The following is a 16,783-nucleotide window of genomic DNA, read 5'->3' on the forward strand; positions in this document are numbered from 1 at the left end:
TCTATTATATTAAAATGGAAAGCCAGACCAAAATATATAAAATCTACAAATTTTGAAGAGTGACATAATCACTTGTATTTGAGTTAAAAGAAAAGACATTTCAGTCATTACATGAAAATTTGGCAAGGAGGCAAGAAAATCCCAAGACCCACAGCCACAGTAACAATGTTAAATGTGAGTTTGCATTAAAAATTCAAGATACTTTCATACTCTAGCTACTTAAAAGTCTTAATTTTCTGCATTTTTTGTGACATTTAACTCATGTCTACTCTTTCTGAGGATATCATAGGAGCATAATATCTTTCTAAAAAGAATCTGTAAATAAAATATTTTTCTTACCCAACAGGAACTGTGGCACAAACACATCACAGTAGTCAAAAACATTTTATAACAGTCCTTGAGTATCTCCTTATATTTTTCAAAAATATGTTTTCTGTAAATTTAACAAGGTCTTAACAATTTCTGTATGTATGCACCAAAACTACATTTCAGAGACAGAAAAGTGTGTGAATTATCAACTTCAGTTGAAATTAAAATAACCATCTATGAGCAGTCATTTTTAATTTTCCCAGAGAGATTACAGAAGAAGGCAAGACAATGCAGTTATGGTAACAGAAACAGAGACAGCAACCCAGTGGAAAAAGCTCTGAAGGTGTCTAGAAAACGAGTTACTTTCTCAGTCTCAGCTCAAGGACCTGGCAGTCAGATGCACTGGTAGAACAAGGGAAAAACTAGTCCAGGACTAACAGGTAGTCCTGGTCTGATATCATTCTCCAAGTTGACACATAACATATTTCAATGGCCAAACAATGCATAACTCTGACAGACTGTAGAACAGTACAGCATCTCTCTGCCTCTGTGCTTCTAACACTCACAACTAATACACTGAGAGGAGAAGCCACCTCACAGAGCTGGGAAGTTGGGAAGTGCCAGGGGTGAAGCAGGAAGAGAGAGGAGGCTGCACCTAGTCTCATTCTCCTTCTCTCCCTCCCCCTGGTTTGTGTCTGCCTCACGTGAAGTCATAAAAGGTCATAATAAAGGCACAGGGGATACTACTTTGTGGCAAGTGTGGACCATGAGAACCTTAATCTCTCTGGAAACTCATATTTGTTACTTTCTAGTAACTGTCGCAAAAACTAAAAATTGTATCTTAAAGTCTGGAAATTCATATCTATTTTGCTTCATGGTTAAGGCAGCAAAAAATAATTCTGAAAACACTAACTACAATCTTATCAGCAATTTGCTTCAGCGACGCTGCAACTGAGATACCAGACCTTAAAGATGATGTTGGTGTGCCAGTGCTGCATGAATTTATTACCATCTGTAAAATGCAGACCTTCCTGGTCTAATTATGACACTAAGTAAGTTTCATCTCTTAATACATTATTGGCACACATACAGCTTCATTTTATATACAAGAGTAATTGTATGATTCAGAAAACAGAAAATCGAATTGCTGCTCACGTCTCACTTTGGCACTGTATCTGGATGAACCACTTTACCTGCAAGAGCTGTCATCTGCAAATGTGTAATTTATGAGCACTTCATGCTAATTTGGCACAAGGCATACTCAGACATATATATTCCATTTTACTGAGTTTTGAAAAGCATGTAAAATTAAAAAAAAAAAATCAGAGTACATGGGTCATGCTTCATATTATTCAGATTAAAAACTTCTGTGAAATGCTTCTGCACAGCTGGCCTACTTTTTTTTTTTTTTTTTTTTTTTTTTTTTTTTTTTTTTTTTTTTTTGTAAAAGTTTCTTCTACTAAGTTCTGTCCCTAAGGTAGAGAATTTGCTTGTAGATTCCACAAGGGAAAGGGCCACCTTTTCAGGGTTTTGTGGATTTTTTTTCTCTTTTACGGATTTGCCATAAAAAGTCTAGAGCTTCCCTTTTATTACTATTGTAGTTTATATCAAATGTATGTTCACCTGAATTCAGGTGCCCTTCACAGAGCCTGCAGGTAAAGTCTGTTCACTGTTATTGACACAATGAGATTTCAAAAATTTCAACTTAATGCTGCAGCATCCCCAGCTGAAAAGAGCCCTTCAGCTCAGATCATGTATTTTTTGACCTTGGAGTTAATTTGATTTTCTAGATCTCTCTGCTCCCAGAGCACTGGAGGAAAGAAGAGCATATGGGCTGAAATAATGAGAATTTGAGTTACCAGAAAGATTAGAGTAAGCATAAGTTCAGAAGAGGGATTTTCTGGTTATTATACTAAATTTATAGGAACAGGCATATTTACCCTGGCTTGTGAATGGGCATGAGAGCAAAAACTAGAAAAAAGTGGTATTCATCTTTGGAAAAGTTTGCAAGAAATAGCATTTCTCTAAATTCCTTACAAAACCCTTTACAATCCATACAACAGTTTGCAAATTAAAATGCAAAGCTTGGTAACGGAAACACCCTCAGCCAAAGATACTGTTAGAATAAGACAATTTCACTCTTTTGTCATCTTCCTCACACCACTGATGATTGGTATTTTCCCATATTCTCTGAGTAGACACTAAAAGGATTGTACTACATCTTTCTTGTAAACCTTTCTGTACAGAGAACTGACTAATTCAAAATGATGCTTTAAGAGACCTCAGCTATACAGTTTCTCTTGGGAATACAACCACCACATTTTAAAAGACAGTTCAAAGTGTAAGTGAAATGCATTCAAAACATCACAGCATGGTTTCACAATTTATCTTCACATCACGTTAGCTCAGAAGTGTCCCAGGAAAGGAGCCCTTCCATCCCCCTGTTCCAAAGATTCACTTCTGTGCCAGATGACCCTTCTTCTGTCCACCTGCCAGCACAGTCTTCATTATGTGCCATGACACTTTGTACAATGAATTCAGCTTTTTCATTTTTACAGTGAATTCATGACAATGGTTGCATGACAGGTTAGTTTTAACAAAACAGCTCAGGTCTCCACTCTCCAGCCAACTCATAAGCAGTGACCTAAATAGTTGCATTCCCACCAGAAAAGAAGCCAGTACACTCATGGCTGGAGAGCAAGAACATATCAGTGCTGTCTTACCCCAGCTGAAATTAACACTCACTGTCACCATAACTTCAAAACCAAAGAACTCTTGGAGGTGTGTGAAGAACTTTCTTTCTTCACATACCACCAAGATCTGTTGCAAAAGCCAAGTTGCTAGTTATCTTTGAAAAGATCAACATATTCTTCTTCTACAATGATCCCCTGAACTTCAAGTGATCACCAGGTGAACATTGAAGAATGAAATAACTTCAAGAAGTCCTTCTGAAAAAAACCTCTTAAGCTGTTCTTCGACCCTCTTTAAGGGTTCTGTTCTTTTTAGGGATAAAAAATTACCCTCTTTATATTTCAGTTTCAAATTTAACATGAAAGTAAGCTAAGTGCACTAAGATAGACTCCAGCTACGAATAAAGCTGAAGTGGCAGGAAGTGTTCCTTGACAGAGTAAGATCATCTCAGGAGCAATATAAATATGCAAATTACTTTCAGAGATGACTCCATGACAAGATTTCAACAGTTTTGCTGCTGACATTAATTCCTCCTCATGAATGATACAACTAAACAAAACAGCTCCAACATATGCACACTAGTAATGACACTAATCAGATAAAGTGATACAGTCTTCTATCAAAGCATGGTTTCTCCAGATGGCATAACTGGTGCAAATATTGCATACACATCCCAAGGCAGGACAAGGCTCCAATGACTTTCTCAAAACACCGTTAAAGTGTGGCAACCAGTCTGAAGTACACAGTGGCACAGAGACTTTCTTCCCTAACAGAGAAATGTCTACATGCTGTGAAAAATAACAATTAACCTGTGAGAAATTCTATATCTGACTATTTCTTTAAAATGCCTTTGTATTTGTATTATTTTTTTAATTACTACTTGGGCCTATAATTGTAAGTTTACAATTATTCTTCTGAGAAGCACATTTGAAAGGACCAGTTATTTCTGGATCATCTATTTCTAACATTTCCAGATTTTTATCATGAGTAGACAATGTTTACTAAGTGCAATACTGCAGTGGTCTTAAAATTGATCTTGGAATATAACATATAAAAAGGCAAACTTGTCCAGACAAAAGATCTGTCTAGCCAGCATCCCATCTCCAGTAGAGTCCAGAAGCAGATGCTAAGGGAACAAAAGAAATAGACAAACCTCCTCAACAATCCCCCCTGAGCATTCTTCCAACCTCTACTTCCACCTCAGGGGATATTATGAACCTCATGCAGGCTTTCTATTAATTAATCTTCAGTTAATGTATCTTCTTAGTCCTTCAATCCTTCAAGTTGCTGCAATTCCAGTGCTCTTTTGCAAGACCTTACCCATGCCCTTCTGCCTGCTTCATGAACCAATGCATTTTTTGGAAGTGCCTGGTCGCTTTTTGGTGACGCTAAGATTTTATCCTAGAAGGGACCATAGACAGTCCAACTCAGTCATCCTTTCTGCACTGGCTCTGATTTTACAAACTTCAATTGTGTAGCAATTGAAGCAAGTCACATCTTTGCTCCTTTTTTCAAGGCTGGAGAGTCCTAACAAGCTCAGTCATTCCTCACAGAGAAATTAATGCATGCCTTAATTTCTCTAACCGGTCTTGTTGCACTCCTAGCTTTTTGAGATGCAGGAACTAGAATGGCACACAGAAACTCAGGGTACAGGAAAATCATAGTTTCACACAATGAGAGTACTATTCTGTGTTTCTGTTTTCTAGGTCTGTGGTTACAAATCTTAACGTTTGATATGCCTGGTACATGTTTTTTAAGTATTACCAAGCACTGAGCTAGCCTGTGTAACACAAAATACAGCTCCCAAGTGATAAGAGTCAGCACAGCAGTAATCAGTTTATGTGTGAAGTTAGGACTGGTTCTCTCCCACATGCATCACTTTCATCTACACTACATTTCATCAGTCATTTTATTTCCCAGACACTGTTGTCTCCTAACTGAGTTTGTCTACAATCCTGCTGCATCCACGACTTCTCTGGGAAACCTGTTCCAGTGTCCCACCACTCTCACAGCAAATAATTTCTTCCTTGTATCTAATTTAAACATACCCTCTTCCTGTATAAAGACAATACCCCTTATCCTTGAAAGTCTCAGGAAAGTGATACTGTAAAAAGCCTTTATTAAATTTTGGTAGAACATAGCATACAGATGAACTTATTAAGGGTCTTGCTTGCCCACACTTCAAAAAACGTGAGGAATGAGGCAGAACTTCCCTTCTGTGAAAACTCCCCTGATTCTTTGCAACTAAATCATATTCACCAGGTGCTGGTATGTCCTTAACTTCCTACTCAGCCTTACAGTACCAATATCCATCCAGCTTACAAGTTTGTACTTCCTGGGTTTCCTGGAACATTTTTTTTTTATTTTGCCCCTGAGATTTCTATAGTGACTTATCATCAGTCACTCCCAACAATTTGCTATTGCTCATTTAATCTGTTTTGTTCTAGAAGCTCTTCTACAGTCATTGTAATTTCTGAGAGAGTCTGCTTTAGCTCATCCATAAGAAAGGTTTTACAATGTGACTCCCTCTACTTACCTTCACAGCAATAAGCAAAATAGCATGAATTTACCTCCCCCCTGCAACAACCTGAGCCTTGTGGTTGCTGAGTACCCCTTGTCATCCCCTCAGCCCTCCGACTGCTTGTTGCTCCTGTCGCACATGAAAAATTATACTTTTGTTTAACAGCATTTTGTGGAGCTTTGAGTAAATGAATCCAACTCAGCACCTATTTCTAGGTGCTTTATGCCTATTTCTATCTGCTGAAGTTTATGATCCTTTCATTTCACAGTGAAAACTTCAGCTTTTAAGAGGATAGTTTCTCATTTTCATGGCCTTTAATATTTTGCTGTTCAGATATGCACTCTCTTCCCTTCAGCCTTACTCAGTTGCATGCACTGGCATTAGTATTTTTCTAAGGGTGTAAATTCTTTAGGATTCCCATTTTAGCTTGAAAAGTTCATTAATGAGAGCAACAACTGGCTTGAGTCAATACTGCTTGAGATCCACTGCAGTCTTATATTTAGGAACTCCTAGGCTGTTCAGATTATTCCTATAATAAAATTATGAAACACAAGCATAAAGGAGTATTTTCATTGCTTCTGTTGGTGGAAACAATAAACAATGGACTGACCTTATTACTAGAAAGAGTGAAAAGCTAAAGCTTGTAATGTTAAATCTTTGAAATATCAGGAAATCCTGAAGTTTCATATAAAACTTCAGGCAGTCTTCTTACACTACAATATATCTGTATTTTAGATAGCAGAAATCTAACCAAGACTATAATAACCTATACTGCAACATTAAATCACACATAAAGAATTATCAGATGTGCAAACATAGAACCCTGCAACATTATACTAAAAATAATTCTAATACTATACTTTTATTTTTAGAATTAGCTGATGGAATATCTTTTGCCTATATATTTAATTAAGCCTTTCAGCAACCTTTTTCTTTCCATCCCTTCCAGTTAGCCTGCCTTAGAAGCAAAGGGAAAAACTAACTGGCTGATCTAAATTCCAGATGTAACTTAAGCATCACTCTCTTTACTGGCACAATTTATGTCATTACCAATTAATCATTCATTCAAATATTGGGTTTTGAGACATAAGTAACCTTTAAAAAGTTGTTGTATTGAAGAAAAGTAGTGTGTATATATAAGCCTTAGTGCAACACATAATTAAGGGACTTGTACCTAAGATGCAGTGTAGTTACACTGAAGAGTGCAGGGAAATCTGCTTATATGTTTAAACGTGCTCCCACTCGCACATGCACTAACCCACACCCTCCACATGTTTACAGGTATTTTCAGTCTTAAAAAACACTGGACAGCCAGAGAATTTCACACTAGAAATATGCACTAAGACAAAATGCTGTTAGAACATACAGAACATGCCATCTGCAATATGAAAGAAGCCAATGGCAAAATATTGGCACTGTCCCTCATAAAGCAAAGAGCCCTCAGTAGCCTCTCAATGTGTTTGATACCAGCCTGCAGGGCAGAGAGAACAGAACTGTCTGCTTCAGCATCAGGTTATGCACTTAGATAATCTTGTGAATTAGAGGTAGTAAACTGTAAAATACAGATTAAATTTGCAGACTGTGACATGCTTCACCAAAATTATATGTGTATAATAAGGAACATTTTTTCATAGTTTCAGGTAAATTTTGGAGTAAAGTATATGAGCAAATAAATTATTTTCTGAAATTTTCTTTGAAGAACTTTTCTTTGAAACAGTCTTTGAATAACTGACTGAGATCATGTGTACATAAAGCAATACACAGATAGCTTTTGTGTTTAAGAAGTATTTTCTATATAAAAGGAAATATGGGTAAAGACAAATCCTAGGGTGGTTCTTTTTGCAAATATGAGAATATTTAAGATTAAAAAAGTGGTGTGAGCAAGTCACATGTTTACTGCTACTAAAATAGGCAACTTAAAAATACTACTATCTACCCCACTAAGATAATCAGGCTACGGTTATTTTCAATTTGGTTCAGCATATGTACTGAAATAATGTGGCATCTCGTATAGATTTACAGACTACATTCTACTCTTTTTCCAATAACTCAATTGAAGCTTTCCTTTCTTCAATGTAATTAAAAACAAAATATAAGTAGCTGTTATTCCCAGTTTTAGACTAGGCAATTATTTCATTAGAGAAATCATGCAATCATTTAGGTCGGAAAAGACTTCCAACATCACCAAGTCCAACCTTTGACTCATGACCACCCTGTAAACTAAACCATACCACTAAATGGCACATCTGGTGGTTTCTTAAATACTTCTAGGAATGGTGATTTCACCACCTCCCTGGACAGTCCACTCCAATGCTTGACAACCCTTTCTGTGAAGAAATTCTTGCTAATGTCCAACTTGAATTTTCCCTGGTGTCACTTGAGGCAGTTTCCTCTCATACCCAGGAGAAGAGGCTGACCCCCACCTGGATACAGCCTCCTTCCAGGAGTTGCAGAGAGTGATAAGATCCCCCAAAGACCCCTTTTTCCAGGCTAAATACCCCCAGCTCCCTCAGCTCTCCCTCACAGGACTCATGTTCAGACCCTTCACCAGCTTCATTGCCCTTCTCTGGACTTGTTCCAGCACCTCAGTGTCCTTCTTATATTGAGGGGCCCAGAAGTGGACACAGCACTCAAGGTGCCACTCAGTGCTGAGTACAGGTGCCCTGCTCCCACTGGCCACACTGATGCTGATACAAGCCAGGATGCCATTGGCTTCATGATTAAGACAGAATCATTAAAATAATTGTTAATTTTATTCCCATCTCATAACATACAGCTTAAGCAAAGCTTGAAAAATTTCAGTGAAGTCCTACTAAATGCATTCCTGTGACGTAAAATTTCAGCAAGAAGTAACTCCTGCTACTAAAGAACATTCACTGCATGCAAAAATTCTGACAAAACACCATCAGTTAATAGTTTTCTTTGAAAAAATTATCTGAAAGAAATTATTAATGTTGCAGTAAAATAAACAAGATCACACATTTTGCTTTTTCTAAGCATTAGCTTAACATGCTGGAAGATTATTGTTTTCTGTGGGAATTGTATCATTGTCTCATTTTCTCCGTAATCACTGCCAGGATGCAACAGCAAACCAATTTGATGTTTAAACAGCTGAGAATTTTGTTTGTTTGCATGCTAGCTCTTTACAGATCTCTTTAGATATTAATAAATAAAAGTTGAAATTTCATTAAGAACCTATTTCATCCATCAAGACACTATAGGTTTTTTTCACATCAAATCTTTCTTTTGACTTTACAACCAATTTCAGCTAAGGATAACAATTTCCTCTTTAGAAATACGTGATGTTTCAAGTAACTTTTTTATAACCAACAAAACATCGGATCAAATTTGAGTTGTGCATGGCAAATGAAGAAAATGAAGCAAATAATGATAACCCTTCTCAAATTGAAAACAAACAGTACTCATCTTCCTGGCACTACTGAACAAATTTCCACTAACACATGTTTCAAGGCATCACTCAAAACACTGCTCTGGGTTTAAGACCATTTCACAATGTAATCAGGCCCCACCAAAACTGAAAGCTGCAGTAACTTTAAGCCACAGCCATACCCGTGTGCATGCACTCATGTGAAAGTATCGCACACACTAAATTGCACTGAGGCCGTGAGAACATGCAACTTAGTAATGTGCAATATCTCCACCAGAGCAAGCAGAATGGGAGCTTCAGGGAAGAAGGGTATGGTGCATTCAGGAAGAGAACGACATGCTGCTCAGGGAAAGGAAAATGGTTCAGGCAAAGGTGTGCATGCTACTACTTGGAAACCTGTGATTTAGAGAATTACTGCTTCATCCATTCAGGACAAAAACAAAACAAAAATAAAAATCCACACAAGAGCACCCCCTCCCTATTTGAGGGGTAAAGAACTTAATTTTCCTACTTAAGTAGTAAAGTAGGTGACTCATGAACCAACTTTATTTTACAGAACCCTTCTGAACAAAGCAAATCTCATACTGTTATGTGAGGTTCCCCTGAACCGTCAAAATACTACATTATTTATTATAGTTACAATGAAAAAATTCACTAACTACTGAGAATTAAAATTACCTAAATACAGTAAACTCATCCAAGTGGTTCTCATGACTTTCTAAAGCAAGTCATCTTCCTAAACCTGACAGAGTGGTGTCAAAAGATTTCCTGCAACTCAACCTACTCTGGCATAATCCTTCTGCCACAGCTGTCAGGCCCCTCCCTGTTTCCCTTTCTTTGTTCCTATGGCTGACTTTAAGTGGTTTCAGTGTAAGAAAATAATGTATTTACTATATTCACAGGGAACTAACCAGCATTGTCAGTCAAGGCAAACTCTCACACATGATGAAATATTACCTTTGTAATTCATCACATTTTTGTCCTGATACCCACTTATGCAATAAGGGAAACAGGAAAAAAAAAAAACAACAACAAAAAGGAAAAAAAAAAAGGAAATTTAAAAAAAGAAAAAAAAAAAGAAAAAAAAAAAAAAAGAACTGTGAAGGGATGAAATGCAAAGGACAAATGAAGAATAAAGAGTGATGAAATGTGGCCACACCAAGAAAGTTAGAATCAGACTGAGAAAGACCTGAGATTGCAAACCAAAGAAAAAGGAAAACAGATACACCACCTGGGCTTGAAGGACTAAAACTACTAGAGAACAGAAGCTCTTTTACTGCTGAGGCACTAGCAGTATTTGGGATGATAATAACTTTCCTAAATTTTTATTTCCCACCTCATTCACAGGCAATGGCACATGAAGCTCCAGCATGGAATTTTGAATTAGTTGGTGGATTTGAAAGAGAACCTTCATACATCAGTCAGAAATCCCTGTGGTCACACATGCCATTGGTAGTAATCTTACTCCCAGATTTTTTACTGTGTTTTTGGAAGTCATCACACAACTACTGACCTGTCCTCTTCCCTGTAGATTAAATGCTGCCTTCCACAGATGCAAACAATGAGGAGACACAAATGCAATATATGACAACAAAGCATACACAAGTGTTTAGTCTAAAATCAGAGGAGCATTTTCATGATGAAAGTTACTCAAAATTGGGAAAACTGGTTTGTGACCGATTTGCAAATCTGTGTTTGTTCCATAGTCCAAACACTGCCAGTTCCCATCTTGAGGGCTGCTTGGAGGCAGGCAGCACTGCCTGTGAGAACTGAGAAAACTCAGTCAAAGGCAAGTATCTGGAGTAAAGGCAAATGCCCAGCTTACAGTCACATTCACAACACAGGAAAAGAAAAAACTAGTAGCAGATCATTCCTTAGATTGCCATTTGCCTTCCAGTCCCAAGGGAGACCTAGAAAAGAGTTTTTTTGTTGACCGTCAAGGGTTGCATGGCCCCTTCCTTCCCACTGCCCCCCATGAAAAGGTGCCATCTCTTCAGCACTGAGGCCTGAAGGACTGGGGAGAGGAGGGTCTTCCTTCCATCAAACTGCTGCCTTCCCCACGTGGCAAGGGACATTCCCATCAGCTGTCCTGCCTTCTACAGATGGGAAGGGACACCCATAACCACGCAGAAGGTGATCTCCAACCATCACCCAAGCCCTCACTCCAGACCATCACCAGCATCACCCATCACTGCCCTGAGTCACACTACCACCAGCAGCATCTCCAGAGCTGGAATTTGGCCCGCTTGAGCACACAGCAGAGCTCCTACAGCCAGCCCCTTCTACTGCCCATGCTCACCCAGATACTTACTGTGGGAGGCCCCTGGTCCTCCTTTGAGGACAGTCACCTTCCCCAAAGCAATACTTATGCTTTCCCCAGCACAAATTGTCCTTGGTGGAGCTATGCTGGCTGGTGCCTCCAAGCGATCTCCTCTCTTTCACGGCTCTGCCTTTGTACCACTAGGTTTGCGAAACAAGCTCTTGGAGCAGGCATAGCATGATGCTCTTGTCAAATCCCTGCTTGATACCACCTGATACATACTGCTGGCATTTTGCTTCTCTGGCATCCTGGATGAATAGATTTCCTATCAAAGGCCAGAAGGGCAATTCATCCCATGGTTTGCAGCAGGCAGCTCTTGGATTACACTCAGCTTCTCCAAAACTCCTATAGTGTCACCACAGCTGCATCTATTTTTTCCCACTATTCAAGTTCAGATTCATGATCTGTGGTATTTTGACAGAAACAGTGAGATTCAACACTTGGCTAAAAGCAGCCTGGAAAGCTGCTCTTACCCCTATACAGCTCATAAATCTATTTGTGTGAACAGAGAACTGTCACTGTATTTGCAAACTCCCCATCAAAGGAGTTACAAAAGTATTTATAAAATTTATAGCTATTTATAGTCCATAAAATAAAAAACACAACACAGTTTTGATGAGACAAACTGAAATGGGAAAAGGTCTTTGTTTAAGAGCTTGCTGGGTAACATATTTAAATTAAGGGATTTATTGAGCTACAGAAACGAGTTGCCAATTGCCCTCCTCTTCTGTCTCCCTTACTCTTTTTCTCTGAAATAAGCAGCAAAGCACACAAGGGAACAGACTTCCTTGATTACATCCAGGTTTCCTAGTGCTTTTCACAAACACATTTTAAGTAAAAGACCACAAAAGTGACTGGCAACATGGAGGATGATTATTCTTACATCATTTGGTTTATGAGCAACAGAGAGATTAGGTCTATCTCTCGCCAGAAGGATCTCTGCCTTCTTGACAGGACTAGATGCTGTCCTCACTTTGTGCATTTGATATGTCCTGGTGAAGAGTGGTGGGAGCTGGAACACCACTGGTGACTTTTGAGATTTATGAACCAAATCTTTTTGGTCAACATGAAAGCATGGATATTTTGGGAGTGAATTCATGTTGTGTAGTGCTGTCATAGTCTAATGGTGAAAGCAGCTACAGATGTTTCATTAGTTGATAATTCGTAACACAACTGGAGCCTCTTCCATCCTACCACCAAGCACTAATATCCATTTTGCATGCCATTTGTAGATGAGGTGAAGAAGACTTCTTTTAGGTTCCTACCTCTGTTGCAACAACTCATCTCCAAAAAGAAAGAATAGTTGCTATTTTGGGACAAAATAAAGGGTGTGAAGTAACAATTGCTTTTCATATGGCAACAGACTAGGTACACAAATTCATGAGAAATTGTTACTACACTCGCCATATTTACATACTGAAGATCACAATAAATTTTGAGTGGAATGCAATCTAACTGAGAATCATTAGGATAAATCCCTAGGTACAACTGAGAAGTGAGAAACTTCTGAAAATCTCAGATCAATCCTAAGAATTCAAATAAGGCACCAAGTACAGGCTACTCCAATCAAATATGAGTGACTGATTCAGGCTACCTTAGTGAATACGCAGACAAAGGTCCTTTGTGCATGACAAGCTGCTTCCCATTCTACATTGTCCAGATTCTCCAGACACTGGCTTTTTCTCACCATATTTGCAGTTACTGATGCATGCTGGCTCTTTCCTACTCATTTTCCTGTGGCTTCTCTAAAATGATTTTCTTTCTTTCCTCCACTCCAATTCTGAGAAATACTTTGGGTCATCTGTGTCACATACCTGTAAACTTATAAAGGCATTCAATACAATCTTCCTCACATAGTATCCATGCCCAGATAAAACATTTTCCACACTGTTCCCCTCTACCCTGGGCTAAAGAAAACAATTTGTGGGACTAGTATCAGTTTCTAAATCCACTCACACTATTCAGAAAAGATAGAACTGAGATACTAACCATGTGATCAATGAAAACTCAATAGCAGTCACTCAAGAGAAAGGCTATTAACTTTTTGGCAGAATTCCAAATCTATTGCTTTTTACTGAATTGCCCCTTCATTTCAAATGACTACAGCAGTTAGCATTCTTGTTCAAGATCCTACACAACACAATATGAACTTGCCATTGTTAAAATCGCAAACATTTAGCAATGAGTTTGGAAAACTACTTTAATACCTCTCCAGTTTAAAGCCTCCTCATGTAGTGTATGTATGCACAAGATGACACAGAAAGCAGTGGTGTAAGAGGCAATGGCTGTACAGAATTCAGCATGAAGTCTGTTCACAGTGCCCAGATCATCAACTTTTTTGAAAAAGTACACTATGACTTAAACACCTTATTTAAAATCCAGTTGATTGCATTACCAGCATGTTAGTGTTTCAAGCTGCTAACAGGTGGAAGATGATGATTTATTTCATCTGCAATGAATTGTATTGCACCACCCCAAAAATAGCTTTACTGTGAAATCTTTGTGAACTATATTGAAAAACATTTTAAAAATCTTCCTTTAATTACTGAAATAGTTTATAGCCAACACACAAAAATGGTGACTAAGCATGAAACACTGTGGATGCAGTCTGTAGGTGCAGCACTGTAGTGTTCCAAGTGTGATAAGGAGAGTGCTCCCCTGGTGTTCCCTTTGATGTAATTTGGTTTATGGAGATCATGAACTAGATTTCTTTCAGGTGAAACTGAACTGGGAAATATTCTCCAGAAGCGTATCTAATACATTCCAGGTACAAATGGGTACTTATTCTATAATAGTAGACAAAATACTTCAAACTAAATAATTCTGAAATATGTACAGCACTGATGTCAGGTCTTCCATTTCAACTTTTGCTGTATGCATCTGCTCCTACTGAGCTGCACCAGCTGTTACTGCCAATACAACTGCAAACACTGCTTCCTGATGAGTTAGGGATGTCATGGGTGTAGCAGTTTTACAAAGCATTACTATTCATGACAGTACAGACCTCTGAAAAATTTTAGCCAAGTCCAATCAAATTAACAATCAAAGGGGAAAAAAAATCATCAATGCTAGGTTCTTAAATCATTTTGCAATTCATCTTTGAAACACAAACTGTTACAATTGTTAATTATTTGCAGTTGAACATCAAATTTAAAGAAGAAATTTAAACAGACGGCAAGAAATCAGAAATATACCTTATTGCTTCCTCCACAGATTGGCCAACTATATTTGAGGAGGGACCTGGCTGAGACAAAGGTGTCAGGCTTATCACCCATTTTACTGGCTTGTAATATTCATCACTGGAGCTTAACAGGTAGAAGAGCGTGGTCAGAAAAATCACCTGCAAAACAAATTGAACTTTTAAATTACAAAGTAATACATACTTTCCAGAATTAGAGTACACAGTTATGCTTCAGATATTGACTTTTACTGAAAAGGAACAAGATGCTCTTCCACAAGCCTGGATTTAGAAAAACAGAGCTGAAAGAATTATTTTTCTCCCCTGCTTCCCAAAAAGGAGCAGGGGACATTTACAGCTAGACATTATAAAACTTCTGCCTCTGTTCAGCTTCTTTCCAAAGTCACATCTAGACCAAACAACTAGAATGCTGATAAACATTATAGTTGTGGGGCTCTTTGGTTCTTTTTCAGCATGTTTAACAGATCAAAAAATTGCTGAATAGTTGCATCTATTCTCAAAACAAGCAAACAAAACTGCCAAATAAATTTGGGCTATCTCAAGAGTCATTATGCAGCTGGGTATCAGATATGAAGTACACAAAAATTCACAACTATAAATTTTATGTTAATCTGGCAATCCTAAATGAATATTCCTCCTGTGAGTTTGATGATGAGTCTCAGCGGAAGTGATGGAAGTTCCACTGTTTCAGTTAAAAGACAAAAAAATTATAATCAGATTGGATTAACTTCCTCTATGTTGCAGTCAACTGTGTTTCTCTTATCTTCCTGTTAGTGGGCTCAGCAACTTCTCGGGTAAGAATGAATCACAGAACTGCATCCATCTTGAAACAGAATACCTCAAACAAGAAAAATCCATTCTGTATGCTCCAAACAAACTATGGCTTATATTTGCTTCATGTACACAACTCAGATATTTTTTCTTTCTTCCCAAGACTAGAAAGAATTCTTTCACTTTCCTTGTTTCCAACCTACTTGTATTCTAGAATAAACCACATCTTAATCTTTTTTTTATGAGCCAAACAGCCTGATCTCTAGAAGTCTCTTACTTTCAAACATTTCATCCAGTTTACAGACACCTCATGCTCTTTTCCTTCACTCCCTCTGAAGATGCTCAGAAAACAAAATGCAAACAGCATTGTAATATTTCATTACCAATCTCAAAATGACATCTGTCTTTGTTCCTAATTTCTTTACACTCGGTAAAATTCTACTACCATTTTCCTCTTACTCTGCCCTCCCAGACTTAAAACTTGAAAGTCACATTCAAATATTAACCTCTAATGACCGTGTCCAAATTGCCATATATTGGTTTAGGCTATATTCCATCTCCCCAGGTGTTTAGCTTCTGCCTTGGGAGATAAACCAATCTAGCTAATAAAACAAGTCATTATATCAGCAGATTTTAATAGCGTGCTGTTAACATTAATTTTGAGCTTAAAAAAATAATAATAATTAAGCCTTGCTTTAATGAGAGATAGTCTAGTGCCAGTAGCAGTATCAGCTAGGTTTTGCTATCACTTTAAGTAAGAGAATCTTAAACCACATTTTAACATCCTCTGTAATTCTAAGATTATGGCTATATTTTTTCCTTGATGGCCTCTGCCATTTCTAAGCTACTGTATTTCCTGCTTTCAGTAGAAAATTCTATACTGAAGCAGGCACTCAGATGATGTTGTGTCTTCCTTCCACTGAGCAGATCTTTCTGCTCATGCAGTTTTCAACACAGAGAGCAGCATCTTGCTCTAAGTATAATAAGTATAATATCTGCTTATCCACTGTTCTTCCCCAGTGTTTACAGAAGAAACTTGCTTTCTTAAGGAGAGACAAGATAGACATACCCACCTGAAGGCTGAAAGCCAAAGCAATGGCTAGGAATGAACAGCAGTGGAATAAAACAGCATTAAGCTGAACTACAAGACAGGAAAACTTACAAACCCTACTCAATTTCTGCTAAAAGAAGATGGATGTGACCACAGCATCACACAAAATTAACTCTGGAATTTTGGAGTATCTGCCTTTTAGGAAATTAATGTATTTCCTTTAGCACAATAGATGTAGAAATGCAAAAAGAACCTGTAGTCACAGAATATAATAATATATTATCAAATGGCTTGCTGACTCTTCCAACAAGTGGAATAACCTCAATACTACATTCAGCAGCAAAAGATATGTACTGTCTTAGAGCAACTAGAGGCTAAAAGACCTCTTTTACAGGATATCTGAGATACCTAAATTGTTTCCTAAGCAACAACTCAAGATCCTGCCAATGACTATGAGAAAGAATTTACCAAAGACAAAACAGTATGACCTTTCCATAGTTGAACAATTGATGGATTACTACTTCATGCTGTAG

At 37.9% G+C, this 16,783-nt stretch overlaps 1 protein-coding gene across 1 annotated transcript in view; it reads right to left on the reverse strand.

Annotated features, from left to right (window-relative positions):
* The window catches only part of TMEM245 (transmembrane protein 245), a 76,242-nt gene that overhangs the window by 12,228 nt on the left and 47,231 nt on the right, over window positions 1–16,783 (reverse strand). The window contains exon 14 of the mRNA XM_053945321.1: window positions 14,424–14,569. Coding sequence (XP_053801296.1) covers window positions 14,424–14,569 — 146 coding nt within the window. The remainder of the gene's footprint in view (window positions 1–14,423; window positions 14,570–16,783) is intronic.

The sequence above is a fragment of the Vidua chalybeata genome, chromosome 1 (assembly GCF_026979565.1).
Source record: "Vidua chalybeata isolate OUT-0048 chromosome 1, bVidCha1 merged haplotype, whole genome shotgun sequence".
Lineage (NCBI taxonomy): Eukaryota > Metazoa > Chordata > Aves > Passeriformes > Viduidae > Vidua > Vidua chalybeata.